This window comes from Triturus cristatus, chromosome 10, assembly GCF_964204655.1.
Source record: "Triturus cristatus chromosome 10, aTriCri1.1, whole genome shotgun sequence".
In the NCBI taxonomy this organism is placed as follows: domain Eukaryota; kingdom Metazoa; phylum Chordata; class Amphibia; order Caudata; family Salamandridae; genus Triturus; species Triturus cristatus.
In genome coordinates this window covers 734,186,719-734,204,162 of record NC_140593.1, presented here as the reverse complement: position 1 = coordinate 734,204,162, position 17,444 = coordinate 734,186,719, and the positions used below count along the sequence as shown (strand labels likewise).

The following is a 17,444-nucleotide window of genomic DNA, read 5'->3' as shown; positions in this document are numbered from 1 at the left end:
ATTTAAAAAGGGTCTTCAAAATTCCATGAAACACAGAAGCGTTTCACTTTAATACATCACATTTTGTAGACTGCATTTATTAAAAGTGAGAGTTTTAAAACATAAGCTGATTAACCTTCCTGTGCCCGACTCCTGCCCTGATGACAATGGCACCAGTGCTTAACGTATGCTGTTTGTCAGTGGTGGCCCCACCTGCACTCAGGAACTTCATAAGGATTTTGGCGCCCCGGGCTGATAGTTTTTAGGGGGCCCTTTTTCAGAACAGTTTTGAATTATGATCCTGTTTAAGCTTTTTCATGCCCTCTTAGGCCAGGTCACTGACGCAAGGCACACTCGTCCAATTCTAAAGTTGTTACATCTAATGTTCACGGATAGTGGTGAGTGTTTTTTAATATTGTAGCACAGCAGGAGCTCACTTACATTACTGCAAATCTGTGACAGCCGCACACTTCTCATATATGAAGTCCTGTTTTGATCTAAATTAAACTTTATTTATGGGTGTTGCGTGAAACAAACGCATTTTGCTGCAAAATCTTTGTAATAGACTTTCACGCACCTCTCACATCACAAAATTAAAGAGAAACAGTATTTAAAACAATCTGTCGATGAATTATTCAAGGTAGTCGGGGCAAGCCTTGCAGAACAGAGCTGGCTCTATCAGAGGGCTGGATTTGTATGTTTTACTGGTACTAATAAGGCAACATTTTTCCAGAGACTGTTACCATCTGTAAAAATAATAAAGTATCAGAAAATATACTGCATTACGCTGTAGCCTTCTTTTTTCTGCATAATTTAGTCAACACTGGTATAATTTTTTCCTCCATTGCTGCATAATCCCAGTGGCCCCAAAGCAGGCAGCACATGTTAAAAGTGCTAGTGCATGAAGCAGAGACTGAAGTTTGTGAACTTGGTTTGGTGTGCTTGCAAATCCTGCATTGCTGACCCCTGGTGAGTTACAGCTACTACTGCTGAAATAAGGACAACGGAGGGACCAATGGGTGAGGCGGCCTAGCCTCAAAGGCAGGGCCAGCTTTAGCGCTGGTGGAGCCCTGTGCGACAATGTTTGTTGGTGCCCCCCCAATGACTCCTTCCGCCACTGATTCGCTTGCTGCCACCCTTTAACAGAGCCCCTCAAGTCTCCATAACAATACTCTTGTTCAGTTGAATTTAACTTGATTTACAGCAGCACTGATACCAGTGTAGGGTGTCAGCACTTTACCTCACACTAATTACACAGAGACAATCATGTGTGTAAATCTCTGTATAGGAAATGTTACTTAAGACAAAGGACTACAAGGTGTAGGAGTCACATGACATGCATAGGAGTAGACGGTATAGTTTAATAGTGATTGGTCTGGAGAAACACACTGAATTTAGAACGTAATACCATGATTGGGGGTTCTTTTTAATAACCAGAATTGATTTCTATGCAAATGAACCATTTTTGCAACATTAGGATAATCCGACTGGGGAAAAAACATGCAGCTCTTAGATGACAGTTAATAGCTCACTGTTCTATGTTAGGATTTTGACTTATAAACTGTAAGTACCAAAAGGATCTCACTGACAAAAGCAGTAATCCACTGACCCATTTACATTATGTGCACGTTGTGATCTGGATGGTACATGTTGTTTGCAGCAGGCAAATTACCCCTCTGCGCTAACTTTCCATGAGTCAAACCTTCCACTTGACACCAGGCCAGGAAGGAGGCAGCAAGTGCTTTTAGAAACATAATAAACTTGCAAGCATGTCACCTTACCCGAAGTCGGCGCTCTGTGTGATCGCACCACCCTAGAGCCACCTTGCTCAAGGGTCCTGTGACCTCGGTGACTGTCGCGCTAGGGTGTGCTGCTTCATAGGCCTGCCTGCAAGACTGGAGGTGCACTTCGGTATGGATTGTGGTTGACACGCCTTTAAGGTTAACCCACAGTTAGGGTACACATGATGGTGCAAAGACACCAGTGCTTCTAAGGTCTAGCAAGGGAATGTGCTCCCTCAGGAGAGTGGTCTGGTGAACTGGTCATGAAGGCTGAACCTGGTTCCCCAGTTCCAAATTCGGCATCTCTGACCATAGTGCCACATCCTCTCCTCTACTGATCACCATTCTGCCCCATTGATTGAAACTTGCACTGCCTTTAGCTACAACCCAATTGTGGCCCGCTATAAACTCCTGGATGCGACACAATTCAAATTACGCATTAGACGAGAGTAATATGCTGCCTAAAAAAAAGTAACAAAATCATGGGAAAAGCAAACACAACGGAAATGCAAGTTTAAGTAAAGCATGTGAAATGTAAGGAGGAACCACATGGTTACCTTGATGCTTTTACATGAATTATTCATATATCAGTGAGTGCTTTTGCCAGCGGCAGAGCAGAAGTGGGCACTGTCCTGGTCTTCTCTGGGCAAGAAGGAAGAGAAGGAGTCCTTTTCCTTCTCTACCCGTCTTGCCCCGAACTGCCACGAACGCCGAGCCTTATCTGTGGACCTTGGGTATTTCTGCCATCCTGGGACACATGTTTAAAATAAAAAAGCAGGGGAGTGGAATGAATCAAATTGAAGAAGTAGGGGCACGCCGTGCCTTGCCGATCCCGCCCACTTCGACCACTGCATGTGTGGTGCTTTTAGGAAGCAAGCACATAGACTACTTCGAGGGTTAATGATTGTCTTGCTACTAGAATGGCTGAGCTAGAGTGCATGAGGTGAATCAACATGATTGGACAGTCACTACAAATAAATGTTTGAGCTTGGAGTCTGATAAGGGGAATCTGATGGACATAGTTTGTTTCGCAGTGAAAGGCGAAAACCCCGACATAGCTACGTTTTCATTCTATTGCTGAAAGATGTTTAATTCCCTTCTCTGTGCCGCATGCAGAGTATTCTAATTAAAGCTCTACTTTTTACGCTTGGTGTACTGAATCATGTGCACTTCGAATTACCAATCCCATTCCCTTTCCCTGAAAACCTCATTTTTGACCCCTGTAATGATGTACCCTCAGCAGCAGTTACCGTGTGACAAAGCAGTAAGACTGCGGCTCCCCATCCTTGTGGGGAAGGTGGTAGCTGAGGTAAGGGTTGGGTAATGACCTAAATTTCCCGAAGTCCATTTTCCAAGAATTGTTTCTCTTTTTGAGAGGTAAAGCAAGGTTCATTGAAGGCGAGACTAGTTAAACGACGATGATTCAAAGTGTGGCAAAGCAGATTATTTCCAAAACAATGTTTTGAAGTATATAAACAATTATTGCTTTAAACCCAGATCATACAAACAGAATGTCTGAAAATATGGATTATAAGCTTGTTTTTAAAAACGCCTCCTACCTCTGCCGGTCACAATTAAACACTTGTGTGCCGCTCTGTCGACAATCAAGTCCCGGGATCAAGTGACAAGACCAATACAGTGCCTCCGGTTTAGGAAAGTACACATGTTCAGAGGCACAGCAGGGGCTGAGAAGTTGACTGTTTTGTCAACAATCTCTGTCCAGGCTGATGCGGGGGCTTAGGAAGAAATGGGCCCAGCAGGCTGTAAAACTAGAACATCCTGCGCAAGAGGCTCTGGTAATGTGACTTCTCTACTGGGGGTGCAAAAAGAAAAAACAAAGCTACCACCCGCCGGTGTGTCCAATCTTCGAAGCATGTGTGTGCTTCTGGTCACCCAAAGGGTGGTGTGATTGTGGGAAAACAGCAGGCAAGACCCGCTCTATGGATCACCCTTGTGATGGCTGGTACCCCCAGAGTAGACTCGCAGGAAGGCTGGTTGGGGCACGGCTAATTGATCTGTTAAATTCTGGCCTGCCTGCTCAGCGCTTTTCATGAATATTATATCTGACGGATAGCATTTTAAATTTGAAGGCTAAGTTGCATGCTCTCATATGTTAGACAATTTTAGCATGCTCGTGCTGCCTCATTGGCAGTGTGCCTCAATTGCAGTATTGTCATAGGGGCGCTAGAATACGTGACTAATGCATTTTAATGCGGACAGTAGCATTAAACTGTGTTAGTCGTAATCCTGATGCGGCCCTACCCTAACCCAGCCCTGAAACTGTGAAAAGTAAAATTTTAATAACGTTATTATAATTTTATTTTTCCTGCTCAAAGAGCATTTGTTAAAGTTTTCATGTTAATCGCAGCGCCCATCATGAGCTGAAATTAACATGAAAACTTGAACAAATGCACACAATCACCCTGCAGCCCAGCTCTATTAAGAAAAGAAATGCAGCAACATAGCTGCTAAGGTTTCAAATTGCTATGCGCGACGGTTTAAAACCTGCCTTAACACCGTTCACGTTTTTTTCACTTTTTAAGCAAGTTTGGAGTGATATTTGGCGCTGCACCCACACGCGCGCCTGGTTACTGGTGCACATAGCCTTGGTTGCAGCGCACATAGACCTTACTCTGCCGTACACAGAGGAAAAACATTAGAGGGAACATTGCTCAAGAGTCTCGCAGATGAGGACTAGACCAAACGTTGGCGGTGCCATGTTGCGGAGATTTTGCACCTACAAAGAACTATGCGCAGGAAAACAGGACCTCCGTGTATAGGGGTGTACCAATCTATCCCCTTAGTACCCAAAATCCCAAAACAGACTAGCTATAGTGTCTCATTCGTTCTCCTCCAAAATCGCGAAGATACAAATGATTAGACAACCCAGAACACAACACTCCGACTCTCTCAGGAATCACGGTAGCAAGAACTACCCTTTCGCTTGCTCACTCATACTTGCCCACAATAAGAATTGGCAGAGTCACTTTAATAGTTAAAATTTTTTATTTCAACTATCGTGCTCTACAATACGGTATACAAGCCACTACCAGCAGCAAAATGCATAAACTCAACCATTCGCATTGTTACAATTTCATAGAGTACAAAGTGGGAAGTCTTTAAATAAAGAGAGTGGAAAAAGGACTATGAGGCTTAACCACCCTCCCCTTGACTGGAAGAAGTTTATTTATATAAAATCTCTCTGCTTTGGCAGCAGACCCCATACCTTAAAACCTCGATATAAGATTTGCATCAGAGACCGCATAGCTCTTCTCCATGGAAAGGCTCTCCAACTTTTTTTAAATATATTTTTAGTTTTTGAGTGTCTTGTTATACATGTACATAACATTGTATGAAGAAAGCAGCAATTACATAACTGTACATTTTGTGGTTATCGTTTAATATATTGCTAGCATTCTGTTACTTAAAACATACCGGAAAATCTATTGCATGTACAATTATCACACCTTGGACATCTTCTAAATATTCACAGTATATGATTATAACAGGGCATTTTAGTAACAGCGCAACTGCCATATCTCCTTCACAATTATTTTGCTATAAACTCTTCCATTATCATGTTCCATTCTAATGAGATGGGCTTTTTGCGTAATCCTCTACTTTCTTCCCTTATGAGCTCAGCGCTCAGCTCTGCCCCATCTCACCACCTCACTATACCACTTCGCCACTAATGGTGCTGTAGTGGCTTACCAGCGTTTAGTTATCGTTAGTTTAGCCAGAATTAGCGCCAGCTCTCCAAGTGTCTTAAAACATGCATCCCTGTAATATCAAAGCACAAGTCTCCAGCATTGAAGCTGTGTTTAGCATGTTATCTCTAGGTGCTAGGGACTGAACAGAATAACAAAGGGAATTGTTTATCGACCTTGCACATCGTGTTCAGACTAAACTCCAGGATCTCATCAGAAAATGTGAAAAGCAGACCGTTCTCATGTGAAAGGCATAAACAGTCTTGCAAAAATAGTCATGTAGTAACGTGCGCAAAAGCAGCATCTTGGCGGCAAAAGCTCATGCTACCTTAGCAATGTCGACAATGACCCTAATGGCCATATAACAATATGCTTTTCAGTATCGAACAAAGCTAGCCAGGGCACCAGGTCACCTTTTGGAATTCAGTGTATATTGAGAAACGGGTTCCTAAGTTCAAGGAACGTATTCAGCAGTGATATAAATCAATTTTGATCTGAGTGCACCAGTGCTGGCACCATTACCAATGTGTTGAGTAGGGTCTTTTCTCATTTTGTAATCTGATTGAATATTAAAACTACGGTGGAATGTTTGTGCTTGTCCCATCACGTGCTAATAGGCTATATTCCATCCTTAGTAAAGCTCTGTAGTTCTAATATTTTTTTTCGTTTGAATTGCATAAGAATGCTCAGTTAAGTGAAATAAAGCGTTTTTGCGTCCGATTTAATACCATATTTGAAACATTTAGATGAGGTAGAATCCTTGAGGGCCAAGTCATTGTACATAAAATTCAGATTACTTTTTTTACGACTGGCTGCATTTACTTCCAAATGCTCATTGGAAGCATGTCAGGTCGAATACTGCTCATTGGTGGAAGAGTCAGACTCCTGTTTTTACTGTTTCGCCCTCTCTATCTGAATCTACGGTCCAATTGACTAGTGCCTTTGATAAAGATATTGGATTAGGTTCTTCATGGTGCTCCTTTAAATCTGATGCCACCTGAAAGGGTAGTTTGGAGCAATTGCTCGCTATCTGCAACTGGCTTGGAAAGTTAGACAATGCTAACGGTTCGCATCATGGTTGCAGGTATTTTAGCTGGATCTTTTTTTAAAAAATATATTACACGTACCTGCATTTTGCTTGATTACTGTAACATCTCACTACAGTCCTAATTGGTGCCAATGTCTCCTGCAGGGCCCTTTTCATCCGTCCATTCATGTTGCTGTTGGATGAACCAACAAATCACCTAGATCTGGATGCATGTGTGTGGCTTGAAGAGGAACTTCGCTCGTAAGTATAATCATCTTATGTTTTGTATACTATGGAGATTGTTAAATCGTGCAAATAATTTGTGCCTGCAGTAGAGCGATACGGTGACATGGTAAAAAGCAATAGTGGGTGTCGTGAGCAAAGCAGACTTTTGGTTCCTGATTGTAGGCGCAGATTTTGTATCCACATAAGAATTGTTCCTGCAGTTGTTGTAGTTTACTTTTGCACACTTTGTCTTTATTTAGGTTGTTGTCGTTTCTTTTCATAATGTACTGTTTCCTCTCTTAGGTTCAAGCGTATCCTGGTCCTCATCTCCCACTCCCAGGACTTCTTGAATGGAGTTTGCACAAACATCATTCACATGCACAACCGCAAGCTGAAATACTACACTGTGAGTGTGTAAGGCATGCATGGGGAGTCTGTTGGTTGCCAAAATATGAGCAGGGTACAGGTGAGGAGTGATGTTTGGGAACAGCCGATGGAGGGGTGCTGGTTGGTAAGGCCCACTGGAAACTATTTATTTGATAAGATTAGCGGTAGCATCTTGGAAAAGAACATTTAGCTATGGGTAATCAAACCCTATATGTAATCAGTTTCCTGATCATGACTACTTTCGTAAATTGCATATTGGTGATATTGGCTACACAAAGTGAATCAGCTTAGAATGTGATGAAATACACTACCGCTAACACACTTTTTGATCTCTGCATGTTTGCTTCTGAACTCATGATGTTACAACAAACAAATGATGGACGGAATGCTGACAATGCAGACATTCTCCCCCAGTCAAGAGATCTGGGTTAAATCCATCGTTCTTTTGCCCACTACACCACCCCAGTTTAGACATGGCCATATGCAAATCAGTCTTGACCCTGTGCCTCATGGGAACAGTCCAGCCCGAACTGCCAAGCCATGTCTTCCCTGGACCGGAATCAAGCATCCTAGGACCGGTTTCTGGCTATCAGCCGTCATCAGCCAGGATAGCTTGACTCCAGTGGTGTAGTGAGCACGGGTCCCACGTCTGGGAATACCCATCCCACTTAGGGCGAAAAGCGTTACAACAAACAAATGATGGACGGAATGCTGACAAATGCCAGAAACCGGTCCTAGGAAGCTTGTTTCCGGTCCAGGGAAGGCATGGCTTGGTAGTTCGGGCTGGACTGTTCCCATGAGGCACAGGGTCAGACTGATTTGCATATGGCCATGTCCGAACTGGGGTGGCAGTGGGCTAAAGAACGGTGATGGATCAAACCCAGATCTGTTGACTGGGTGTGAGTGTTTTGATTGATTCTGATGCTCCGTCCATCACCACCCCCTTTTGTACCGCTTTGTTCGCCATAAGTTGGCAGGGTATGCTCAGACGTGAGTCCCTTGCTCACTTTGCCACTGGATTCAAGCAAGCCTGGCTGAAGACGGCTGAAATGCCAGAAACCGGTCCTAGGAAGCTTGTTTCCGGTCCAGGGAAGGCATGGCTTGGTAGTTCGGGCTGGACTGTTCCCATGAGGCACAGGGTCAGACTGATTTGCATATGGCCATGTCCGAACTGGGGTGGCAGAGTGGGCTAAAGAACGGTGATGGATCAAACCCAGATCTGTTGACTGGGTGTGAGTGTTTGATTCTGATGCTCCGTCCATCACCACCCCCTTTTGTACCGCTCTGAACTCATGAAGCAAGTGTTTTTTGCCCCTTCTGGTAGAGTTTAGAACTTTAATGTGTATCCAGGCTGCCCTGAGTTTTACCGTAGACCTGTTGTGGCCTCTATAAAACAAGATTTTTTGTTTGACAGGTCTGTTCCCTTTATACTGTTAGTTGCATCTCTGATAAAACCATAGATGTGTTTGACTGGCCCTGTAGGCTTGTAAGCCTTTGCTATAAACTAAAATAAACTAGATTGACTTCCTATAAACTAGGTTGAAAGAAAGGCGTAGTGGGGCCTCCTTATTGAGACTGGACGGCATCAGTGTAAAAAAGAGATCCCTGAAACTGTATTTTGTGATTCATAAAATGTCCTGCTGCTTATTCACTGTTAATTCTAAACACAGAATATTCTTTACTGCTTGAGGGAAGTCCAGAACACTTATATTAAATGAAACCTGATCCTTGGAGGTAATCCATCCATGGTAATCCAATTGGATGGTAATATCTTCTGTTTTCCAAAATACTTGTCCAACCACAATAAAGACTAGTGGGCCAAACCAACCTTTAAAGCACTGTGAGTACTACACAAAACCTTTTGCAAACCATTTGCATGATGAAGCCTGACCCACCATTGTATCTGTCCTGGAGTCCAAACAAGGTTTATGAACTGTATGGCCAAATCTCAATGTGTCAGGATTACAAACTGATATGGAGACTTCGCTTTTCACAGCAGCTTTAGTTGCTTTACCCCTTGTAAAGTGGACCCTCTTGTTCGAGGCATGTGGGCTGCTGAATTCATATCTGTGCATAGATCGCCGCCTAGTGTTGGGTCCGGATGATTGCACATTGTTGTCCTGGAAGAGTCTTCGAAGTATCACGAGATAGGTGGCTCCTCCCCTGGACTACAGTGCGCATGGGCATCCTCAGATTGTTTTTTTTCCGCCATTGGGTTCGGATGTGCTCATCTTAGCTCAAGTTAGGAAAACTTTATTTAAGGCCAAAAGCCTTTAGGTATCGTCGGTATTGTTCGCGTTAGGTATCGACAAATTATACTTGTTCTCGGACTTATTCACACTTCTCGGACCTAGTTTCGGTCCGAAAATCGATCGACGCTCGAGGATGGAATCGAGGACTCCCTTCAAGAGATGTCCTTTGTCATGCGAAATATCCACACATCGATGTCCATCCGGTGTGTAACAAATGTTTATCACCGGATCATGATGAGTCAAGGTGTATGGCCTGCGCCCGGTTCCGGTCAAAGAAGACACTTCGGAATCGACGGGCGGCTAGATTGGAGGCCAAACAATTGGCGCCTAACCCGGTTAACATATTCAGCACCGAGGATGAAGAAGTCGAGAGCGTCGAAGAGATAGACTCGAGCCATGCTTCGGAGCTTGAATCCCAATCTAACGAGGATGATGAGGTGATCTTCGAGGACGAAGACGTCGACGAGGTAGGAGACGACGATGAGGCCCTTGGGGCCGATTAAGATAGCTCGGGCGAGGAGCTAGTCCAATCCGTCGATGCGGAGGCCGAAGGAGACCGTCTTGATAAGGCTCAGGTCGAGGGATCGCCTGCGGGCCTTACCCAAGATCAGTCTGATCGTTCTACAGCCCCGCCTAAAGGCCCGGCTTCGAACATTTCATAAGAGCCAACAATATCAAAAAAGACTGGATTCGATTCAGTGAAAGCGAAACCAAACACAGCACGGGTCAAACCGAAAGTGCAACTGGTTCAGGTCGGATCGAAGGCATCTAAGCCCTCCAATCCGTCGACACAGAAAAAGGACATCGGAGCCGACCAAAGAAAGACGGACTTCGGTACCGAGAAACCAAAAAAGGGCCTTCTTCTGTGGCACCGAGCCACAGAAGAAGGCCCTCGGTCCCGAGAAGACGCAACGGCCTATGGCACCGAAGGTTGGGGCACCAACCACCACGGTCACGGTGGTCGATCCGACTACGTCAACACCGAAGAGTGCGGCGACTGCCAAAATATCGGATCAACAGGGCGTCGATCCCAAACTTCGGATCGAAAACCCGAAGGCTGGGAAGACACCGGAGACCGCGTCGAGACCGGTCTCCAAAGAGCCTATCGGTTCCAAAGCACCGTCTGCATTCACGTTGCAACAGGTGTCGGGGTCCCTTAAACGCATCAGGGAACGGGCAACCCTCGAACCAAAAACGGGTCCCGACCCACGCAAGGTCGCCAAAGCTCACTCGGCGCCGGCACCTATCAAGTTTGGATTGCCGCCACCAGGGGCACCGAAGATTTTCGAACTTAGGGGGAGTGTCGAACAACCACGAACAGTGTCCACAGAAAGAACCGATGTCGAGGACTCGCAGGACCAGTTCATCGACGCCGACGGTGGTAGGCTGTTCCGCAAGCGGAGAATTGTTCCCGAGAAGGCTTTGGACTCATACAAGATTCCACTAAAAAGGAAACTGCCATCGGGTTCGACGCCAGTGCTTGTAGAAACATTCCAAACCTATCATCAGGAACCACCCTCCTTTTCTCCTACACACTCGGAGGCGGATGCAGGAGAGGGCTGTATTGGGGATGATACCACTTATCCTGTGGATAATGACCCTGATGACCACCAGCAAGACCAAGATCAAGCATGGGGAGACCCTACTGACCAGGGTGACCCACAAGATGCTCCTGACACTCATCTTTATAATATCAAACCATCTCCCACTGAAGATACTGCTGCTTTTTACGTCCTCATTGAAAGGGCAGCTGCCAATCACGGAGTGGAACTCCATTCAGACTCTGTGGAGGAGGATTTCTTGGTGGACACGTTCTCCACATCTGAAAGAACGGTCAAGACTCTACCAATGTTAAAAGGGGGTTCTTAAACATGCTAAGGACATCTTTAAGGAAACGACCAGGGCACGGGTATTTAACCCGAGAATAGAGAAGAAATACAAACCAGCACCCGGAGACCCAATGTACATTAAGGGTCAATTGCCGTTGGACTCCATGGTAGTTTCTAATGCTCGCAAAAGAGCTAACTCGCAGACTACAGGTGATGCTCGTCCTCCAGACAAGGAGTCCAAAGTGCTAGAAACATCAGGCAAAAGGGTAGCAGCACAAGCAGCAAACATCTGGCGCATTGCCAACACTCAGGCACTCCTGGCCCGATACGACAGGTCACACTACGATACACTAGAAACACTGCTAGAACACCTACCAGATGGAATACAAAGAAGGAGCGGAGCTCCTCATCGGAGAGGGACAACTCATCACAAACGCGTCCATCAAATGCGCACTAGATGCAGCTGACACTGCAGCAAGGGCAATCAACACTAGTGTGATGTTGAGGAGGCACGCATGGCTGAGAATATCAGGCTTCAAACCTGAGATTCAAAATAATATCTTGAATCAACCAGTCAACCCAGACTTTTTATTTGGCCCAGAGGTTGACACTACACTGGAAAAGATTAAAAAGGACACAAACTGCGAAATCTATGGGGGCTCTACAGTCGCAGCAGTTTCGGAGTGGCTCCTTTCGTCGCCCCGGGAATAGAGGAGCAGCTAAAGGTCAGGGGTCCCAGCAGCAATACAGTAAAGGAGGTACCCAGAGTACCTATAATAAAAACAATAGGGGTGGATATCGTGGATCCAGCACCAAAGGCAGAGGACTAGGACACAACAACACCAGGTCCTCCGCCAATAACAAACAGTGACGTCTTGTCGCTGCCCCCCGCCCACATAACACCGGTCGGGGGGAGACTCCAACAGTTCCTGCCAGTCTGGAGATCCATCACCACAGACAGGTGGGTCAGAGAAATTGTCCAGTACGGTTATTGTCTGGAATTAACATCCAATCCACCCAACATACCACCAAGACACCGTCCTATGTCCGCAGAGCACTTGACATTATTGCGGCAAGAAGTACTAAGTATGCTGCAAAAAGGAGCCGTAGAGCTAGTGCCTATGGAACAGCGGGGGTCGGGGGTGTACTCTCTGTACTTTTTGATACCCAAAAAGGACGGGTCTCTACGACCTATACTAGACCTCCGCCCTCTCAACCAATACATTCTGTCAGAGCATTTTCATATGCTCACCCTCCAGCAGGTTCTGCCGTTAGTCAGTCAGGGAGACTTCCTAGCAACACTAGATTTAAAGGATGCGTATTTCCACATACCCATACACCCATCACACAAAAAATATCTCAGGTTCACTCTTCAGGATCAGCATTATCAGTTCAAAGTACTCCCTTTCGGAGTAACAACAGCGCCCAGAGTCTTTACCAAGTGACTAGCTACAGTGGCCGCACACTTAAGAAGACAGCACATTCACGTCTTCCCTTACCAGGACGACTGGCTTGTTCAGGCAAAGTCAGCCCAGCAGTGTGCCAGCCACATATCCCACACCAAAGTCACATCTCCAACCCGCCCACGTACGGCAGTACCTGGGCGCGACTATAGACACTCTGGCTGCCAAAGCTCAGCCAAATTTAGCGAGAATCAACAGCATGCAACTGCTGATAAAAAAAGTTCAGACCACAACACTCCCTTCCAGCGCGAGTGTTCATGCAGTTGATAGGCATGATGGCTTCCTGCATCTTCATAGTCCCGCACGCGAGACTACATATGCGCCCGCTTCAGGAGTGCTTGGCACGTCAATGGAATCAGACTCTGGGACAGTTGAAAGACCTAGTGTTGGTGAGCGGTCGGGCATACAACTCTCTGCATTGGTGGAATCCACAAAACCTTTGCAAGGGCCGACCGTTCCAAGAGCCTGTTCCACAGATAATACTGACGGCGGACGCGTCTCTCAAGGGATGGGGAGCTCATGTACTCAATTACACAGTGCAGGGACTATGGACGACACAGCAACAGAAGATGCACATCAACCTTCTGGAACTGATGGCTATCTTCCTGGCTATGAAGGCATTCAAAGTACACTTGTGCAACAAAGTCGTGTTGATCCGGACGGACATCATGACTGCCATGTACTACATACAGAAGCAGGGAGGAACACACTCTCCACAGTTGTCTCATCTTGCTCAGAGCATGTGGAAGTGGACCATTCAGAGGAACATGTTCCTCATGGCGGAACACCTCCCCAGGCAAGGACAACCAGATGGCGGATCTGCTCAGCAGACACAGCCACCAAATGCACGAGTGGGAGCTACATCCATCGGTACTCCAACCGTACTTCCAGCAGTGGGGTCATCCAGAGATCGACCTATTCGCCACAAGGGAAAACGCAAAATGCCAAAGCTTTGCCGCCAGGTTTCCGCATCCACAGTCGCAGGGCAATGCGATATGGATAAACTGGTCAGGCAGATTTGCGTACGCTTTTTCCCCCAGCGCCATTAATACCGCTAGTGGCGCGCAAACTACGGCAACACTCAATGACACTCATCCTGGTTGCTCCAATGTGGGCGCGCCAGCCATGGTACACCACGTTACTAGAACTGTCCGTGGTGCCGCCTCAAAGACTGCGGCTAACACCCAAACCTTTAACACAGAACCTTGCCGAAATTCAGCACCCAGACCCGCAACAGCTGAACCTGGCGATCTGGCTCCTGAAGTCTTAGTTTGGCTACCTAAACCTGCCTCCAGAATGTATGAATATCATCAAGGAGGCCAGGAGACCCACGACCAGAGCTTGCGATGCGGCTAAATGGAAAAGATTTGTCATTTACTGTAAAAACAATGACATTAATCCGCTGGATGCATCCATTCAGAACATCATCTGTTACCTGTTACACTTATACCGATGCAATCTGGCATACAACTCCATCCGTATACATCTAACCGCAATAGCGGCCTATCGTCAGAACAGGCAGCACCTCTCTCTATTCAAAGTGCCTGCCATCAAAGCCTTCTTAGAGGGACTCAAGAGTGATTGCTCCAACTCACCCACCGGCACCGGTGTGGAACCTGAATGTGGTCCTCACCAGATTAATGGGTCCACCTTTTGAACCTCTCCATTCATGTGAGATTCAATTCCTCACCTGGAAAGTAGCTTTCTTAGTGGCAATCACTTCGTTAGGAAGAGTTAGTGAACTCCAGGCACTAACCATTCAAGAGCCATTCATACAGGTTCACGCAAACAGAGTTGTACTACGTACTAACCCCACTTTCATGCCTAAAGTGATTTCGCAGTTCCACATGAATCAAACTATTGAACTGCCCGTTTTCTTTCCAAATCCACAAAATGTCGCGCAGAGAATGCTCCATACACTAGATGTAAAGAGGGCCCTCATGTACTATATAGACAGAATACAGGATTTTAGGAAAACAAAACAACTGTTTGTTGCCTTTTCTCCACAACACAAGGGCAACGCCATTTCCAAAGCAGGGATAGCCAGATGGATCGTTAAATGTATTCAAATTTGCTATGAAAAAGCTAAACGCACATTAACGATTCCTCCCAGAGCCAACTCAACCCGAAAGTTAGGGGCGTCCATGGCTTTCCTAGGAAATATTCCTTTACAGGAAATCTGTAGAGCAGCCACCTGGTCCACTATACATACATTTACAAAACACTACTGTGTAAATGTACATTCCAAACAGCAGGCAGCTGTAGGACAGGCTGTTCTCAAGACCCTTTTTCAGGCTGCTGCAGCTGGCACGGGCAGCCGCCGCTAATGGAGGGACTGCTATATAACACGGTTAAAATACACAATTGAATAAAATTATTAGGAGCGAAGGTGCTTTTGGTTCGATGCACACAGTTATAAAACAAGTCTGAAATCGTATCAAAATTATTTTACAACATAAGCCATAACCGTATGTTCTGTACAAACTTGCTTACCTGAATGCTTTTTCTCTGATGCCAAATCCTATATAAAGGTACTTGGTATTTTTATAAATTGGTGTGGATCCCCCTTCTTGAGTCGTATTGTCAGGTTCGAGGCATGTGGGCTGCTGAATTCATATCTGTGCATAGATCGCCGCCTAGTGTTGGGTCCGGATGTTTGCACGTTGTTGTCCTGGAAGAGTCTTCGAAGTATCCTGAGATAGGTGACTCCTCCCCTAGACCACAGTGCGCATGGGCATCCTCTCCATCCTTACATTGTTTTTTTCCGCCATTGGGTTCGGATGTGCTTATCTTAGCTCAAGTTAGGAAAATTTAGTTTAAGGCCAAAAGGCCTTTATTTTTCGTCGGTACTGTTCCCGCTCGGTATCGACACCTTTCTTGCTTAGTTTAGCAAACTTCTTCAAGTTTTTCGGATCCGTTTAATCCGACCATCGACCTTACATCGACGATGGAATCGAGGGCCCCATTCAAACGGTGTCCTGTATGCCACGCCAAATATCCACATATCGACGTCCACCCGGTGTGCAACAAATGCCTCTCGCCGGATCACGACGAATCGAAATGTATGGCCTGTGCCCGATTCCGATCCAAGAAGACTCTCCGGAATCGACTAGCAGCGAGATTAGAAGCGCAGCAATCGGCACCGGCCCCGGCCAACATCTTCAGCACCAAGGACGAGTATGTTGAAAGCGTGGAAGACAAACTCCAGCCCCGTTTCCGAACACGATTCCCGATCGGAAGACGCCGACTAAGCGCTTTTTCACACGGAAGAAGCCGACGATGAGGTAGGAGACTACGATGAGGCCTTTGGGGCCGAAGAAGATAGCTCTGGTGAAGAGCAGGGCCTACCCGTCAACGGAGGCTATCAAAGTGCGTCATTCTACGGCTCCGGTCGAGGGATCGCCTCCGGGCCTTACCCGAGATCAATCCCGCAGTTCTTCGGCCCCGCCTTCAGGCCCGGCCTCGAACATCCAGCAAGAGCCATTATTACCGAAAGACTGGTTTCCCTTCATCGAAACCGAAACCAATCGTCGCACCGGTTCCACAGAAACCGAAAGTGAAACTAGCAGTGGTCGGCTCGAAGCCCTCGAAGACCTCCACTCCTTCGACGCCAGCACAAACCGTCGGCTCCGACCGCGCTAAAAGGGATTTCGGCGCCGAACTCGCTGCTGCGGACATCGGTACCGACCCGAAAAGGAAGGTCATCGGTACCACAAAAGCGCCTCGGCCCCCGGCACCGAAGCAATCGACCCCGACCACCAAAGTTAAGATGACCGCTCCATCGGAGTCCACTTCGAAGGCAGCGACACGGGTCAAGTCATCGACTCCGTCGACCGCTACTACTTCTCCTCGAATCGATGACCCGGTGGTTCCGAAGCAGTCCACACCTACCTCTACAGAACCACTCTGCACCAAAGAACCTTCGGCGTTCTCGGTGCGATAAGTTGCGGCGTCATTGCAACGCATTAGTGAACGGGCAGCCCTCCAGTCCACGTCGGGCCCCGACCCGAAAAAGGCTCCAAAGGCACCTTCGGCACCAACCAACATCACTTTTGGTTTGGCGCAGAAGATGTTCGAGATCCGAACACGTGTCCGCCAGACAAGGTCCCCATCTACTGGACACTCTCCTACTGAGCCTTCACCGTCCCAATTCATCAACGCCGACATCGGCACACTCATGCTCCGAAAACGGAAGGTCACGCCAGAGCAGGCCTTGGACTCTTACAGAATCCCTCTGAAGCAGAAACTGCCAGCAGAGTCTGAACCGGTTCTACACGAACGCCTGCATACCTCCTATCCGGATCCCCAGTCCTTTTCTCCGACGCCCTCCGACACGGACGCAATGGAGGATTACATGGGTGATGATACCACCTACCCTAGGGATATAGATCCTGAGGAGCAGCAGGACCCAGATCAAGCTTGGGATGACCCTGCAGACCCGGGTGCCGCAACAGATACCCTGAACACGCAGCTTTACGGCGCAAAAACATCTCCCACAGAGGACACTGCTGCCTTCAATGCCCTCATAGAACGTGCTGCAGCCAATCATGGAGTGCAACTCCACTCTGACACAGTTGAGGACGACTTCCTGGTGGACACTTTCGCCTCCTCTGAGAGGACTGTCAAGACTCTGCCCATGTTGAAAGGTGTTCTCAAGCCAGCAAAGGACATTTTCAAGGAAGCAACCAGGGCAGGGGTGCTCAACCCCCGGATTGAAAAAAAATACAAACCTGCGCCTGGGGACCCTATGTACATTAGAGGTCAGTTACCTCTGGACTCCATGGTGGTTGCTAA

At 46.8% G+C, this 17,444-nt stretch overlaps 1 protein-coding gene across 13 annotated transcripts in view; it reads left to right on the top strand.

Moving 5' to 3' along the window:
* Positions 1–17,444, top strand: part of LOC146789924 (ATP-binding cassette sub-family F member 2) — a 1,015,916-nt gene that overhangs the window by 299,901 nt on the left and 698,571 nt on the right. For all 13 annotated transcript variants that reach the window (XM_085628226.1, XM_085628232.1, XM_085628224.1 and 10 more), the window contains 2 exons: positions 6,660–6,755; positions 7,023–7,125. In XM_085628226.1, coding sequence (XP_085484352.1) covers positions 6,660–6,755; positions 7,023–7,125 — 199 coding nt within the window. The remainder of the gene's footprint in view (positions 1–6,659; positions 6,756–7,022; positions 7,126–17,444) is intronic.